The 15,102-nt window shown below is 50.6% G+C and overlaps 1 protein-coding gene across 4 annotated transcripts in view; it reads left to right on the top strand.

The window, feature by feature from the left end:
- Nucleotides 1-15,102, top strand: part of RIPOR3 (RIPOR family member 3) — a 40,899-nt gene that overhangs the window by 17,329 nt on the left and 8,468 nt on the right. For 2 of the 4 annotated variants that reach the window (XM_041417827.1, XM_041417828.1), the window contains exons 2-12: nt 287-414; nt 3,181-3,327; nt 5,410-5,488; nt 5,855-5,878; nt 6,013-6,066; nt 6,745-6,894; nt 7,397-7,460; nt 7,814-7,857; nt 8,464-8,589; nt 9,610-9,755; nt 14,751-14,880. In XM_041417827.1, the coding sequence (XP_041273761.1) occupies nt 314-414; nt 3,181-3,327; nt 5,410-5,488; nt 5,855-5,878; nt 6,013-6,066; nt 6,745-6,894; nt 7,397-7,460; nt 7,814-7,857; nt 8,464-8,589; nt 9,610-9,755; nt 14,751-14,880 (1,065 nt within the window). In that variant the 5' untranslated portion in view covers nt 287-313. Of the gene's footprint in view, nt 1-286; nt 415-3,180; nt 3,328-5,409; nt 5,489-5,854; nt 5,879-6,012; nt 6,067-6,744; nt 6,895-7,396; nt 7,461-7,813; nt 7,858-8,463; nt 8,590-9,609; nt 9,756-14,750; nt 14,881-15,102 lie in introns of those variants that run through there. The other 2 variants (XM_041417829.1, XM_041417830.1) reach the window with 2 other exon arrangements.

The raw sequence follows: 15,102 nt of genomic DNA, 5'->3' as shown, positions 1-15,102 counted from the left end.
TAAAAAGTCAGAAACGTAGAGAGCCTCAGAACTGAGGCTATTCTGGCTTTTGCATAGTGAGTTTGTAAAATCAATCAGAAATCGAAGAGGGCATGAGAGATTTCATTTTAGACCACTCAATCCTTTATTAATTGCACCGTGGATGGCAGCACAGGAAACGTGAATTGCAGACAAGCCTTTTTTTCCAATTTATTCCGCTGTGTGTTGTTTTGACTTTCCACTTGCCCGCAGCAGCACGAGAACGCCGGGAAGGTCTGGCCTCATCTCTTTGTGTGTTGTGTTGCAGGAGGCAGCAGACCTGCTGAGGGGAGCCATGTCAGTGAAGCTCACCTTCGTGTCCCCTGGGGACGGCGGTGGCATCAGCAGGAGCTGCTCCTTCACCGGGTTCAGCACCGTGCAGAGCAGGAAGCTGGGGTGAGTGACACAGGGGCTGCTGGCACTGCAGCCACGGGCAGGCTCCAAGGAGAGAAAGCAAGGCACAATTCCCTCCAAGGGTCTCTGGGATTCACCTTCTGAACATCAGGGAAAGGAGAAACACAGTGCTGCTTTGGCACCACACTCTGTATGGAAAAGCTCTGTCAGACTGTATGGAAAGCTCTGTCAGCCTGTATAGAAAAGCTCTGTCAGACTGTATAGAAGGGCTGTCAGACTGTATGGAAAGCTCTGTCAGACTGTACAGGAAAGCTCTGTCAGACTGCATGGAAAGCTCTGTCAGACTGTACAGAAAGCTCTGTCAGACTGCATGGAAAGCTCTGTCAGACTGTATAGAAGGGCTGTCAGACTGTATAGAAGGGCACTGTCAGACTGTACAGGAAAGCTCTGTCAGACTGTACAGAAAGCTCTGTCAGAGGACGGTGCAGGCAGGCTGGAGCTGCAGTCAGAGCAGCAGTCCCTGCAGGAAAGGATGCACCAGGAGCAGTGCTGAGCAGCTGTTCCTGCAGCAGGCACAGCCCAGCAGGCTCCCAGTGCTGCAGACACAATAATTCACACATCCTTAGGGCTGTCCTCCTAGCTGCAAAGCTTTCCTGACCAAGTGCCTCTCTTTGTGCCCTTCTAGGATGTTGTTTTTCATTATTTGAGTGTTGGGACACAGTTTTGTTTAGGAATCGCTGCAATAGGGAAGATTTCTGTCCTAGATGCTCAGTCACAGCCCAGTGAACATGAGAGCCGGCCCTGGCACAGACCAGAAGTTTTTGAATCACCCTTTCCTAAGTTATCTCTCCCCCAGGCACTGCTGCACAGCCCAGCAGGAGCTCGCAGGGGCCCTGTGCAAGGTCTGTCCAAGGATGAGACACAAATCAGGCCCACATGGACATTCTTGTGCAGATGCTAAATATACTTTTGCTTTTCTTCAGCAACTTCCCCTTGGGTCTCTCAGTCAGACACGATTTTGTATTATTTCCCCACCAGAGTCTCCACAGGAAGTAAATGTTATTACTGTTATCTGTAAAGTGGGAAATCTGATCCTGAAATTACCAGGTTCACAAGGGAAAGCAGCATGAGAACATCCAGCTTTCAGCTACTGGCCCTGCAGGCCATGTCAGCTCCTTCACTTTTGTATGAAATGCACGGAAATGGGATTAACACCAGTGCTCAGATGGGCTGCAGAGAGTGGGCAATCCCAGCTCCCTGTGTGCAGGACTGAGGTGCTGGACAGGGGAAGTCACCTCTAGGATTTAGGGTCTGCACTCCAAAAATCTGGAGGTAAATTCCACAATGAAACAAAACCCAGGAGTATTTGGGGTTTTAATTTCAAAACAAAATCATCTTGTCTCTTCTATTTGGTGTTTTGCTAATTAGAGTACTCTAGAGCTTGGAATTAGATGCTATTTCTTCTTAGCATGAAAGAATTTTTTAAGCAATGAGCATTCTAGGAGACTTTCAGCTGCTTTTATTGGTCAGACTGCCCCTTCCAGTGTTATTCCTTTGAAAGTCTCTAACTTTGCATGGAATTCCCAAAGATACATTATCATAGCAAAGTGATATTAATGTGAGGTTCTAATTTAACAGTTATGTTCCTTGTTGTAGGTAACCTCAGCTCCAAATGGTTTGGTTAATTAAAGCATCATAAAAACCCAAGATAATCAGTGGTGTAAAGAAATTAAGTATCCAGCAATGTTTGGCAAGCCCTAGTTTATCAGATCTTTTGCAGAACAGCTGTTAAAAACTGCAGTTAAGTGGGAATTTAGGACAAGGATTGTTAAAGTAGGTGCTCAAGGGCTTCTCTAATAGGACTAGGGACAGCTCTCAGGTGTGCTGGGCCTGGCTGGAATCACCAGCACAAAAATCTCCTCAGGCCTCAGCTAAAGCCTGGAAAGCAGCCAGGGGGGAACTGTTGAGCCTGATGGAGCTCATAATTCCTCCAGGTGAGGAGAATTTAGGATGGAAATTGTAGAGAAGGTAGAAAGCTTTTCAGAGAGCAACTGGTTGGTCTGGCTTGCTCTGGGAGATGGGAAACTTCTGCAGGTAATGTTATTTTAGAGGCTTTACTTAGAGGGATTATTAACAAACCTATGTAAAAATAGCCAAGACTTAGGGGAGGATTTGGAGAGAGGGAAGCCAGGCAGGAATTATTTGCAGAGAGCTCATTTTCTGCTTCAAAGGTGTTTCTAACTGATGGTTCAGGGTGTTCTAACTCCTTAGGGTGGCACAAAACTCTCTAATAAAAAAGTGGGGGACTTCTGGTAGAAACAACATTTAATTTTGACTTTGCAGTTGCTTTTAAAAGTAATTAGCTGAGCTGTTAGATGCTAAAAAAACCCCTTGATAATGATATTTTGTGTGGCCCTGGCTTTTGGAAACTGAGTAGTGCTCTGAGCCATGGTTTGAATGGATGGTGAGGGCAGGAAGCAGCAGCTTCTGGAGGCTCTGTAGGGGAGCTTTGCCCTGGGACCCTGAGCAGTCACAGTTTGTTGGCTGGATGTCAGAGGGGGTCAGCAGGGCTCCCGGGGTGGCTCTGAGGTGACCCAGGCTGGGGACAGCCCTGCCCTGCCTGCCCTGCTGGCACACAGAGCCAGCACTCTGGGGTTGCTCTTTCTGCCAGGTGCTCTCAGGTGCCCACGAGCGTGGGGGTTTTCAGTCAGTGTGTTTGGGATGGTGGAACTGTACCCCGAGGATGCCTCAGGCAGCTCTGGGCTCCCAGGCTTTGCACCTTTGCTGAGTTTCCTTCTCTTCCTGCAGCAAGTCCCTCAGCAGAAGCTCAGTGAGGTCCAGGATGTCACTGAAGCCCCCCAAGGCCTACAATTCCCTGCAGAAGGGGGCACTCATCTGGGATCCAAAGCCACTGCAGGTGAAGAAAATTTTTGAAGCTTTGAAGAAAGGACTTAAGTAAGGACTTTTTCAATATTGTGATTTGCCCTCCCTGGTGGTGCTGCTGAGGTGTGTGTGGCACTGTGCTCTGCCTCCATCTGGCATCCCCGAGCACTGGGAAATGCATTTCACTCCCTGCTGGCCCCTTGCAGGCTCTGTGCTGTGCCAGCTCCTGGTTGAACAGTGCCAGTGGCACTGCCCATCTCCTGGCAGCACGGTGGGCATGGCACGGCCACACCTGGGCACAGATTGGCACAAAGCTTCTGGGCAGGGAGCCCTGTGGGGTTTGCTGTAGCTCAAAAAGATGAGTTAAAACCCAGTCTGAAAGTGAGGCTGTGCCCTGCCAAGGCAGAGTGGGGAGCCTGGCTCATCAAGCACTTCAGTTCTCCTTGAACTAATTACAGAGTCAGCTGTTCTAGGAGGGGTCTTTTGGGTTTTTTTTTTTCTTTATTTTCTTTCTCCCTCTCTTAAAAGAATTAAACTCAGAAGTTCAAAATAACTCTGTGATCTCTGGGTGCCTTGTGAGGCAAAGGTCTAAGCAGGTTCACCTGAAAACTGCAGCTTTTTGATTCCCCAGAATGTTCTGGGTCTGTTATCACAGGAACTTCATTTACAGCCTGCAGCTGCTCTCAGAAGATAAAATCCCCTTCCCTGGATTTGTGAGCCCTGGAGCTCTCTGTGCTGGCAGCCTCCTGCCAGCTCCTGCTGTGGGTTGCTGCTCTGCTCCACATTTTGCTACTGCACTCATTTTGGTCATAGTTTGTCTCCTTAAGCAAAGGACACCAAATGCCCTGGAGTAACACTTTACAAAGCCACTTGTGTCACGTTTTTAGTCCAATAAAACACTATGAAGTCTTCGCCCTAAAAATATCCACCAATGTCTTATTAGAGGATTCAGATTTAAAAGAAACAAGGAAACCAAATGTTTTTGCAGAGCTGAGAATTTATCTGAGCTTAGGGAGGAGAAGCTATAAAGTGGGTCAGAATTTGTTCCCAGTTTTGCATGAGTGCCACATGATCAGCCTGCTGCCAGCAGTGAGTGGTGCCTAATTGACTGAGCAACCTACAGAACACAGCTGTATCAAATAGCAATGCAGAGGCCAAATTTTAAGTAAATGCAGACTAAGTCCACTCGGTGCTGGAGTGACTTGAGCTCTCAGTACAGAACATATTTTACGTGCCTGTTTCTTTATAACTGTAGAAAATACCTCTTTATTCTGTTAACCATGTGGCTGCCATTCCATCAAGCTGATAACTTTTAACACCCTTAAAGCTAAAAGTGATGAAGCTTTTCTGAAAGGTGAGTGCATGCTTTTCTGCCTCCAGCCCTGGCTGTTCCTGGGCAGGTGCTGGGAGCTGCAGCTGAGTGCTGGGGACGTGGGATGTCTTGGGGGAGCTGCTTTTGGAGCAGCAAGAAAATGAAATGCATCAAAGCGAATGTGAGGAAGTGTAGCTGTCTAAAATGAAGTTATTTTGACTGCTTGGAGACTGTGTCTAAGAATGTAGTGTTTACCAGGTGATTCTGGTCCCTTTTAAACGCTGGAGGAAAAAGTTACCTAAGTCTGCTGTGTGTTAAAAGCAGAGTTGGAGGAGTCCCAGCTGAGAGGGCTGCAGGCTCTGTGGAAAGTCCAAAGGCACAGCCCATGCATGCAAGCAGCTCTGGAGAAGCCAGCTGGCACCTAGTGCTTCACACCTTGCAAAACAGATCTCATCCTGGAAAAAGGATTAAGAATTGCCTTAACACAGCCTTCAGCTGTGTTTGCTGAAGCCTGGGCTGCATCTGCCCCTTACCTGGGCAGGGTTTGTGAGCTGGGCTGGGCGTGCAGGGCTGCAAGGGGAGGGAGGCTCTGCCTCCCTGAGCTGGGGCTGGTTGTGGCCTCCTCCTCCTCCTCAGGCACTGAGCAGATGAACCTTTCTGTGCCTCACAGGAAAGGGTCAGCTAGGAGCAGTCAGAGAAGCCTGAGAGGCAGGTCTGTGATTTGTGAGTGGCTTAGAGCTTGATATTCTCCTCCCCATGGCCTGTGATGTTCTGCTGAAGCACCTCCCCAAGGAGCCTCTGGTGATGCCCCAGGGTCTAACATGGGCTTCCTCTCCCTCCAGTGAATACCTGGAAGCACATCAGGCCGAGCTGGATTATCTCTCTGGGCGGCACAAAGACACAAAGAGGAACTCTAGACTGGTAAGGTGGTTTCTGTGTTAAATACTGAAATAAAGATCACAGGAGCAGCTGCCTTCTCCCACCCAGGACTGCCAGGGGCTGTCCAGTTAAAACACTGGGGTGGGATCCTGCAAAGCAGCACGGTCACAAATGTCCCAGGTGTGAGAATTTACCTTGAAACTTTTAATTTCCAATACCAGCAGTGCCCTTCAGGTTGTGTTCCTTTACTGGGCTGTATCTCCTTGTGTCTGCCCACTGCCCAGTGTTTGTAATGTTCATTGAGTGTAAATCTGGATGCTCCTGGTGAGTCTTGCAGCACCTGTGGGAGTCTCATTGGTGGTGCAAATCCAGTGCTCTCCTCCTCAGCCTGTGCCATTTCTCTTTCAGGCTTTCTACTACGACCTGGATAAGGTAAGGCTGTTGGGGATGGGCTGGAATGTTGTGAACAGAGAAAATGGCTGATTTTCTGTCTGCTGTGTTACCCAGTGACACATTTGGGAAATAGTTTCTTACATCCCTTTCTCTCTCTCTGCCCTCCTGGAAAGCAAATCCGCTCTGTGGAGAGATACATCAGGAAATTGGAGTTTCACATCAGCAAGGTAAGGGTTTATACAGTGTACCTGTGGGGCTCCCACTGCTTTGTGAGGGATCCATCCACGTGGAAAACACTCTGATTATGGCCCATCTGAAGGGGAGACTGCTGGGGACTTGCTGAAAGCTGCAGCCACTCTTTTTACAGCAGGAGGGGATTTTTATTTATTTATTTTCCTGAATGGCTCTATTCAGGCTGAATGCTGGCACAGCCCAACCTGAGTTTTCCTGTGAAACCAGTTTGTATTTTCTGCCAGTTTATTCAGAAAATGCTGCTCTGGGAAGCCTGTGGTGCTCTCCCCCCTTCCCAAGGGGCCACAGGGCAGTTCTGTGCCTGCCAGGACTTCCAGGGGCTGAGCCCCTCCTCTGGCACTGCCAGCACTGCAGGGCTTTCAGGCTGTCTTCAGGGAACTGGTTTCCTCCTCTGCAATTTTTGTGGGCAAAGTGGTACTCTGCTTCTTGTCTTCTACTCTGGAAACAGCAGAGCTGGTTGTGCTCCTGGAAAGAGCACGGGCTGTCGAGGAGCAAACTGCAAAATGCAGGAGTGCAGATCCTGCAGAGCTCTGACAGAGGGGTCTGGGTTGGTTGTTGGGTTTTTTTTGCCAGGAAACACTGGTGATGTTCCTTTCCAAAACTCCTGAACCATGCCAGGGTAACTCCAGTGCCTTCTTTCCCACGTTCCAAAGGTAGAAGAGCTCTATGAAGCTTACTGCATCCAGTGCAGGCTGCGGGACGGGGCCACCAACATGAAACAAGCCTTCTCCCTGTCCCCTGCCACCAAAGCCTCCAGGGAGAGCCTGGTGGAGCTCTACAAGAACGTCCAGGAGTGCACAGAGGTAGGAGATGGCCCTGCCTGCTCCTCCACAGACTTGTACTGGGAGCTGCTGCTGGCTTTTCTTCATGGTGGGGGTTAAAAACCCAGCGTGGGGGAATGAAATGCCCTGTGCCTGGCATGGAGAGTGCCCTGTGCCTGGCATGGAAAATGCACTGTACATGGCATGGAGAATGCACTGTACATGGTATGAAGATCCCTTGGTGCTGGGGTCTCTTGTGACTTCCACTGGAAGTGTGGGATGGCAATTGAAGGAATAAGCTGTGCTGTTTTTCCAAAACCTGTAATGGAGGGTAACTGACAGTGTTGAGTCAAGGAATTCCACTCTTCTGTGGAAAATCTTCTGTTGTACAGAACCCATTCACTTTACTTTTATCTGCCTTTACTGGTGAAAATGTTTGTGTGTCCTTTGAAAAAACATGAGGGAAATGAAGTCCTTTAAAAGAAGTAGCATGTGTGGGGAAGCAGCTGCTCTGCAGTGCTGGTGATGGCAGCCTTTCTTCCAGGACATGTGCTTCATAGAGGGGGCTCTGGAGGTGCACTTGGGAGAGTTCCATGTGAAGATGAAAGGTAGGCTCCTTTCTCCTTTCCTCGTTCACCGATTTGGGATTTCACCGATTCATTGCTTTGGGGTTTCTGGGTGGCAGTCTGACCCTCTGAGAGTCCAGTTATTCAGAGAGACCTTGCACAGAATTCTGGTTTTGCCCCAGTGCCATAAAGCAGAGCTGCTGTGGTATCCTAGACTCCAGTACAAAGCTGACCAGCTTTCTTTTTCAGCTCAGTTAAATGTTGTTCTTTTCAGAGTGTGCTGGGCTGGTGGTGCAGAGGGATGTTCCCCAGAGGGTCACTGGGTTTACTGCAGGCTGAGCTCTTGGGGGGCTTTGTAAAGCTCTGCAAACATTGGGAATTTCCTTCTCTTCCAGGGCTGGTGGGCTTTGCTCGTCTCTGCCCAGGAGACCAGTATGAGGTGCAGTATGCAACTTTTGTGCATTTTGTCCTTTTCCCTGGGGTGGGAGCAGTGGAGCACGGGGTGGGAGGTGCAGGAGGAGAGCAGGGGCCAGACTGTGCCACGCCAGGCTCTGCTGTCGGGAGAGCATTGGCACACTCCCTGTGCCCTGGGCAGGGGCAGAGGGGGCTGGATGTGATCTGGGTGTTATGGCAGGGTTTAAGTGATGCCAGAGATTGCCTACCAAACCCAGCTGCCAGGCCTGGCCTTCAGAGCTGCCCTGGAATCAAATAACAGGGGCTGCCTGTTTCCTGGAAGCTTGCCCTTGGCATGATGTGAATGCAGCCAGTATCTCCCTGGCTGCTCTCCTGTCCTCACCTTTCCCAGGGAATTCCAGCAGTGAATTCAGTGCCTCAGCAGCACCCCAGCTGCAGGGCTGTGTGCTCTGGGCTCTTCCCCAGTGCCTTTGGGTGCTTTTTGGGGGTTAAAAGCTGCTCCCCCATTCCTGTCTCTGGTTTTCTGCTCTGTCCAGGGTCCAGTGGGCAAGGGAATGGCTTTGTTCTGTGGGCTGAAGGGAATGGTCTGGGACATGCTGGCCCAACACCCTCTTGCCTCTGTGCTTTGCAGGTGTTCGTGCGACTGGGGCGCCAGAAATGGAGGCTGAGAGGCAAAATTGAGACTGATGACAGCCAAACCTGGGACGAGGAAGAAAAGATTTTTATACCCAATCTGCACGAGAAGTTTGAAATCAAGGTGTGGTGTGTAATGGTTGGATTGGAAGCAGTGGGTTAAAACAGGTCTCCTGCTACTTCCCTCTTGGGTTACCAAAATTCTTAGATAATTTTCTTTTTCTAACTATGTAAAAAATGGCAGTTAGTCCATGCTCTGCCTACTGAAGGGCCATAACTTCTGATTTTCCTTTGGCACTAGTACCTGTATTAGCCCATCTGCTTTCCCATGCTCTGGGATGTGTGGTTGTGTTTAGGGTTTTTTTAAAGAACTCCTAGATCAATATCTGGGAGTTTTCAGGATGCAGCCTGGGTGTGGAGACACAGATGTGCATGTAGATACTGTTCCTGCCCCCCATGTGGATGTTGGGTACCTGCAGTACTGCTCTCTGTTTGAGCAGAGAAATTCCCATGTGGAAAGCCAGCCGTGGTCCTGGCAGGGGGGGCAGCACTGCCTGGCACCACTCAGGGGCTGGCCTGCCAGGAGCTGAGGCTGAAGGCTGTGCTGGATTCTGTCCTACTGGGGAACTGTGCCAGGGCAGCCTGTGGGCTCTGGCAGGCTGATAAAGCAGCTCCTGCAGAGCTGCCCTGCCTGGCAGCAGCACCTGGTGACACAGGAGACTGGAAATGGGCTCATCAGGGGTTTTTTTTTACTGTCACTGCACAATGAGGATCAGGTGAGAAGCTAATTCAGATCCCTGGTTTGCCATGATTGTTGTAAAAACTCCTCTCACTCTGTGTGACAGTGACAGTTTTACTCTCTTTGTCAGCTGGTGAAAGTCACTGGCAAATGTCCTCCTCACCTCCTGTTCTTCCCACTTAGTGCTCAGTGATGAAAAGAGCAGGTTTAAGCCCAGCAAAAGCTGCACAGCTGTGTGTCCCCTCTGTCAGTGTCCCTTGTGGGGACAGTGGCTGACAGCTTTGGTGGCGCAGAGCTGTGCAGGTCGGGTTTGAGCAGATCTGACTGCTGGGCTGCTCTGCTCTCCGTGGAGGTGATTTGGGACTGCCTGCTGAGCTGGAGCTGGGTGTGTTTGTGCCCCTGCAGGTGACAGAGCTGCGAGGCCTGGCCACTGTCCTGGTGGGGGTGGTGACATGTGACAGCATCAGCTTCTTCAGCACCAAGCCCCAGGCCATCGTGGTGGACATCACCGAGCTGGGCACCATCAAGCTGCGCCTGGAGGTGCTCTGGAAGTGAGTACACCCCAGCTGGGGCTCTGGGAGCAGTGCAGGGTGTGTCCCTGAGCTGCACCCAACATCTGCTCCCCTTTCTGTCTGAGAGCAGGGTCCAGAGCATCCCCGCTCACAGCCAGCCCTGGGCAGGAGCTGCTGCTGGGAGCAGGCAGGGCAGGGGACAGCAGCAGTTCCTGTGACCTCCCAGCTCTTCCTTTGTGTCACCACAGCCACAGCACCTCGGCAGTGGCCTGGCCTAGCTCTCAGCTCCTCACAAGCAGCATTCCATCTGCCTCCAGGCACTGGGGGTGTGAATACAGAGCACAGAAAATGTCTCAAAGGTCGTGAAGTGAAGCTGAAAGTAGCAGTTGCTGGGCACAATGAAAAAAATACACAGCTGAAGTTTTAGGACAGTCATTGTTAGCAAGATCTGATCTGTTAAAAAGCAGCTTTCCCAAAGGCTTGGCACCTTTGTATGTGCACTGTGAGTAGTTGTGGATACAAGACTGTTGGTGCACTCCAGGGAAGCTGCTCACAGATGTACTTTTAAATAGCTGAGCATTGTCACGGTGCCTGTGGTTTGTTAAATTGTTTTATATTTTAAATCTGTAATTTGATTTTTGTAGTGGACTACTGCTGTTATTAAAAGTAGATTCTCACTGTTGTGGATGGTACATTGGCACTTATTCCTCCCTCCAGACTCCCCAGCCCAGGGTTTTGAGGCAGTTCTGTTATTTCTGCTTTGTGGCACTGTTGTCTCACACACAGAGACCCGTCTGCAACAAATCAAGGCTTTTTAACCTGTTTCCACTTGCCTTTGTCCAGGATTGCAGCAGCCCCTCAGGTGCCAGTGACACTGCCCTGGTCCCTCTGCAGCCTGGGCTCTCCCAGCCCTGCCCAGCCCAGAGCCTCTGAACATCCCTGGTGCCAGGAGCTCCCTGAAAGGCCCCTGTGACCTGAGCAGGCTCTGCCAGGAAAATCAGAAACAGCTCTGCTTCCATGGCTGGGGCAGGAAAAGCTTTGCTGCTGCACTGCCGTTGTCTGAGTGTCCCTCGTGCTGTGGCTCCTGACACTTGTGCCTGCAGCTGGGCTGAAAATGTGGCCCAGCCACAGCACCTGAAAATGATTTTCAGGAATAAATGGCTTGAAGTCAGTAAGAAATAACCTCACCTTGGCAGAGGTTTGCCTGCCCTGTTTATGATGCTTTTTCCTCCTGAGATCTGGCAGTGGCCACAGTATGGAGTTTATAGTCTGGAAGAAATCACTTCTGCTCTGTGTTGTGAGCCCCAGCAGTGGCACTGACAGGCAGAGTCCTTCATCCACTCTGTGGAGCTGCTCCCTTCTGTCCCCTCTGTCAGGAGCTCCAGGATCAATCATGCACACAAGCTGCTCTTACAGAGGAACTGGATGAGGAGAGCCCCCTCCTGCTCTGGGCTATTGCACAGCTCCCCTAAGCTGAATCTCCTCTGCACGTTGAATTTGGGGCAGAACTGGGCAGACAGCTCCCATCCCAGTGCTGCTGGCACTCCCTGGCTGCAGTCTGCAGCTCAGAGTGCAGCTTTGGGCTGGCAGGAGGAGCACGTCCCTGGGGTCTGGGGCAGCATCCCAGAGCCCTGGAGCTGGCAGAGCCCATCCCTGGGATTTGGGAGAGCATCCCACAGCCCTGGAGCTGGCAGAGCCCATCCCTGGGATTTGGGAGAGCATCCCACAGCCCTGGAGCTGGCAGAGCCCATCCCTGGGATTTGGGAGAGCATCCCAGAGCCCTGGAGCTGGCAGAGCCCATCCCTGGGATTTGGGAGAGCATCCCAGGCTCTGTGTCTCTGCTGTGTTTAAGCTTGGGGGATGTGTTGGGGTCCCACCAAGTGGATTCTCCAGAGCTCTTCTGTGCAGAGCTGGCCTCTCCTCTCTGACAGTCTGTGGGGCTGTTTACAGAAGAGAGAAGCTGTGTGGTGATAACTCAGGGTGTTTCTGTTTTCAGAGATAGAGCACTCATAAGAACAGTTGCTTTTCCCTCTGATTTAGGAATAACTAAACAAATCCATCTGATTTACCCGAAGTTCCCTGAGAGGCAATTTTTCAGTCTAGACCTGCTTTGTGAGAAATCCAAATGTAGATCTCTCTTCTGTTTCTAAATGTACATTTTCTTTAAATAGGCCCCTGGTCTGGGCTCAAACAAAAGTGCCTTCAGCTCCTTTATAGATGGTGCCATGAGGAGTGTGAATGAGCTTGGGCCGTTGCAGAACGGCTTTGTTGGCCAGTTTGGCAAAAGGCTTTGGGTTTTTTGCCAACCTAAACAGCAGTCTGAATTCTGTGTCTCACATGCAGGATAAAGAGGGCTGTATTCTCCTTCCAGAGCTCCAGTGGTGCCCTGCATTGGGACCCAGGGGCACCATCCACTCTGGTGGCTCTGCTTTGAGCAGTGCTGGCCTGGCTCTCAAGGGCTCCTGGAGCAGGGGGCAAAACCTGAAGGGAGAGGAGAAAAGGAAGGTCTGGCTTGGATTTTGGGATGCACAGCTGCTGCCAGTGTTGCTCTTACAGATGCAGGCTTAGGTGGAGGGGCAGTTCCTCCTGCAGGAGCTTCAGGCAGTGATCCACTGGTGCATCTCTGCTCTCACAGCTGGAGCTGAGCCAAGCTGGATAATCTGGAGACTGGTTCTTGTTAGGCTGGACAGGGTGGTGAGACCCAGCAGCCACCTCTCTGCTGAATTCCAGCATTTTTCCCAGGGCTTGATGGGGGAAAGAAATATCTCATTATTTACAGTGAGTCCAGTCCACTTGACTAGAATTGGCTTTTTGGGGGTGTTAATGTAAACCTGGGTTCCCTGGCTGGGCAGTGGGATTCAGGCAGGGAATTCTATCCACACTTCTGGGCTGGGGGTGTTGAATCCATGGAGTGGCTGGGCAGGAGAGGAGTGATTGGGGCACAGAATGGGGACAGCAAAGATGATCAGACTTGTGGGTCACTTTAGATTTTTTTTTTTTTTTAATAGAGTTTTTCAGTCCTGAAAAGCTGTTGCTGGATAATCCTGTGCAGGCATGTGGATGTTGGCTGGGAAATGTGGACAGGAAATGTGGAGCCACTATTTCTCTCAGTTCAGCCCCAGCCACCCCCACCCCCCATCAAAGTACTTGCTCCACAATTTAAGGTTAAACAACGACATTCCTGCATAGCTTTTACCTATGCAGAGGTTTTATGTCAGTGATTTCAGGAAGTGACTAAACAAACTGAGGAAAAGCCAGTGACAGTTAAAGACAATAGTCTGCTTGCAGAGTCTGCTGATGACAGCTCCCAGCCATGGCTTGCCTGGGACTCAGCCTGTGTCTGGGGAAAGCCCACTCCCTGTGCCTGGCTGCTCTGCTTTTCCCTGGAACATCCCCTGCTGGCCCTGGCAGTGTCAGAGCGCTGGGGAGAGGGAGCTGTCCCAGTGTGAGGGCTTGTTTGCTGGGGAATGTGGAGGGAGGTGATGGATGTGCCCGGGGAGCCCAGAGATGGCAGAAGCTCCAGAGCAGAGTCCATTCCTGCTGTCCCCTCTGCTCTCAGCCACTCCTGGAGGACCAGGAGCTGCTGCTTGTCTGGAGCCAGCTGAAGAGCTGCACTTTGCTGGAGGCTTTTAGGAATTGTCACGGGGGCAAAGCAGATTTTGTTTGTTCTTGTTCCTCTCCTAGAAGTGTCATTTTGCATTACTGCATCACTGTATTAAAAGCTGAAAATGAAAAATCTGAGGAATGGATCCCTGTGACTTTTGTTAAGAATGCCATGGGTAGGAGTCATTTGCTTTCATTAGTAAACACAGCAGGCTTTGGCTGAGAGGCTCTTGCTGTCAGAAACCCGATTTATTTCTGCCCTGAGTCAGTGCAGATGGCTGTTCCTGTGCTCCCAGGACGGGGCTGATGGAGCCCAGCTGGGTGACACTGCCTGCTCCAGCCACTGACCTGGCCTGGGCAGCTCCCAGGCGCTCTGTGCTCGCAGGAGCAGAGTGCTGCACTGCAGGGTGTCCCTGTGCACTGGAGGGGCCAGAGAGGGCTGGGACTCTGCTTTTTGACTTTTGCTAGAGAGCAAAAATTCATTTCCCTGCAACTGATTAGTCCTCGTTATCTCTTGCATCTCCTGCGATGCACAGCTGAATTCAGCTGATTTTATCCTGCTCTTTGGGTGTTATATTCAATCACTGAGGCTGCAGATTTGTTGCAAAAATTCATTTTTTTCAAAATGCCAGTACTCAAGAGGGAAAACAAACTTTCTTTTGGTGGCCCAGTACATCTCAGTAGGCAACAAAAAGTAACACATATAGAACCCAAACTTGCTTTACTTAACTTGGAATGTGTTTTCTGTCTCCTGGTTAGCTGAGCTGTGTCCCAGGGGATCATTCATGCGAGTTTCCTTAGACTGCTTTGAAAGAAGTTGAGAAACCAATGGCTGAGGTGGAGTAGGTAATTAGGAAGTCTTTGGGGCAGCCCTTGACAAACCCTGGCAGACCACAGGCAGGTTCCTCTGGGGCTGTGACTGGCTCATCCCTGCCTGTGTGAAGCACAGACCCTGCCAAGTGCACTGCACAGGCCTCCTCTGCCAGCCAAAGGAATGGCTTATTAATAGCTGAAGGATAATGAGGGCTTTTATTGGTTTTTCCAGGTGCTGTGTGCTCTGCAGGGGGGAAGCTGGCAGTTCTCCTTTATTGCATGTGTTGTATTTCCTTCCTCCATGGTTTTGTGGCTGTCACTGCCCAGCACTGGTGCCAGGAGGGCAGAGCACTCCTCCTGCCTTTGGGCCCCCTGGGCTGCTCTTCCAGAGCCTCTGGCACAGGTTTCTGTCTAAAGGCTCTTGAGAAATCCATGTACAAACCACAGCCTTTTTGCCTGTGTCTTTCTCTGCTGGAGCAATCAAAGATTCTGGCTAGAGAGGCAGTTTCTGTTTCATTTTATTCTCTGTGTGTGCTGACTAAACATCCCTGTTCAAATCCTACCCACACCTCTGTGTTCTGCTCTCACTGACACGTGGGCCTTTGTTTTCTGCTGCAGCCCCTTTGACACAGAGAACCTGTTTCTGTCACCTGGAAGCACTGCCAAGTTTTCTGTGGGCAGCAGGAAGAGCTCCTTGTACAACTGGACCCCCCCAAACACCCCCAGCTTCAGAGAGAGGTATTACCTGGTGAGTACCTGGGGAGAGCAAAAGGCAGAGCACAGACCTTGGCTTTTGGGCTGGATCAGACTGTCCAGGAGCGCGCTCAGAAACGTGAAAGCAGCACTCTGGCACCTTTGCAGTTTATTTTGGGGCTTCGTTAAATTTTTCTTTTCACCCCTATTCTTTTGAGTTCTATTTGAGATTTTTGTAGAACAATTTAAAAAACCCTCAATAAGACTCTGCTCAGCA

Source organism: Onychostruthus taczanowskii, unplaced genomic scaffold (assembly GCF_017590055.1).
Source record: "Onychostruthus taczanowskii isolate IOZ18803 unplaced genomic scaffold, ASM1759005v1 scaffold57, whole genome shotgun sequence".
Taxonomy (NCBI): domain Eukaryota; kingdom Metazoa; phylum Chordata; class Aves; order Passeriformes; family Passeridae; genus Onychostruthus; species Onychostruthus taczanowskii.
The sequence above is the reverse complement of the archived record's forward strand: the minus strand, read 5'-3'. Positions and strand labels throughout refer to the sequence as shown.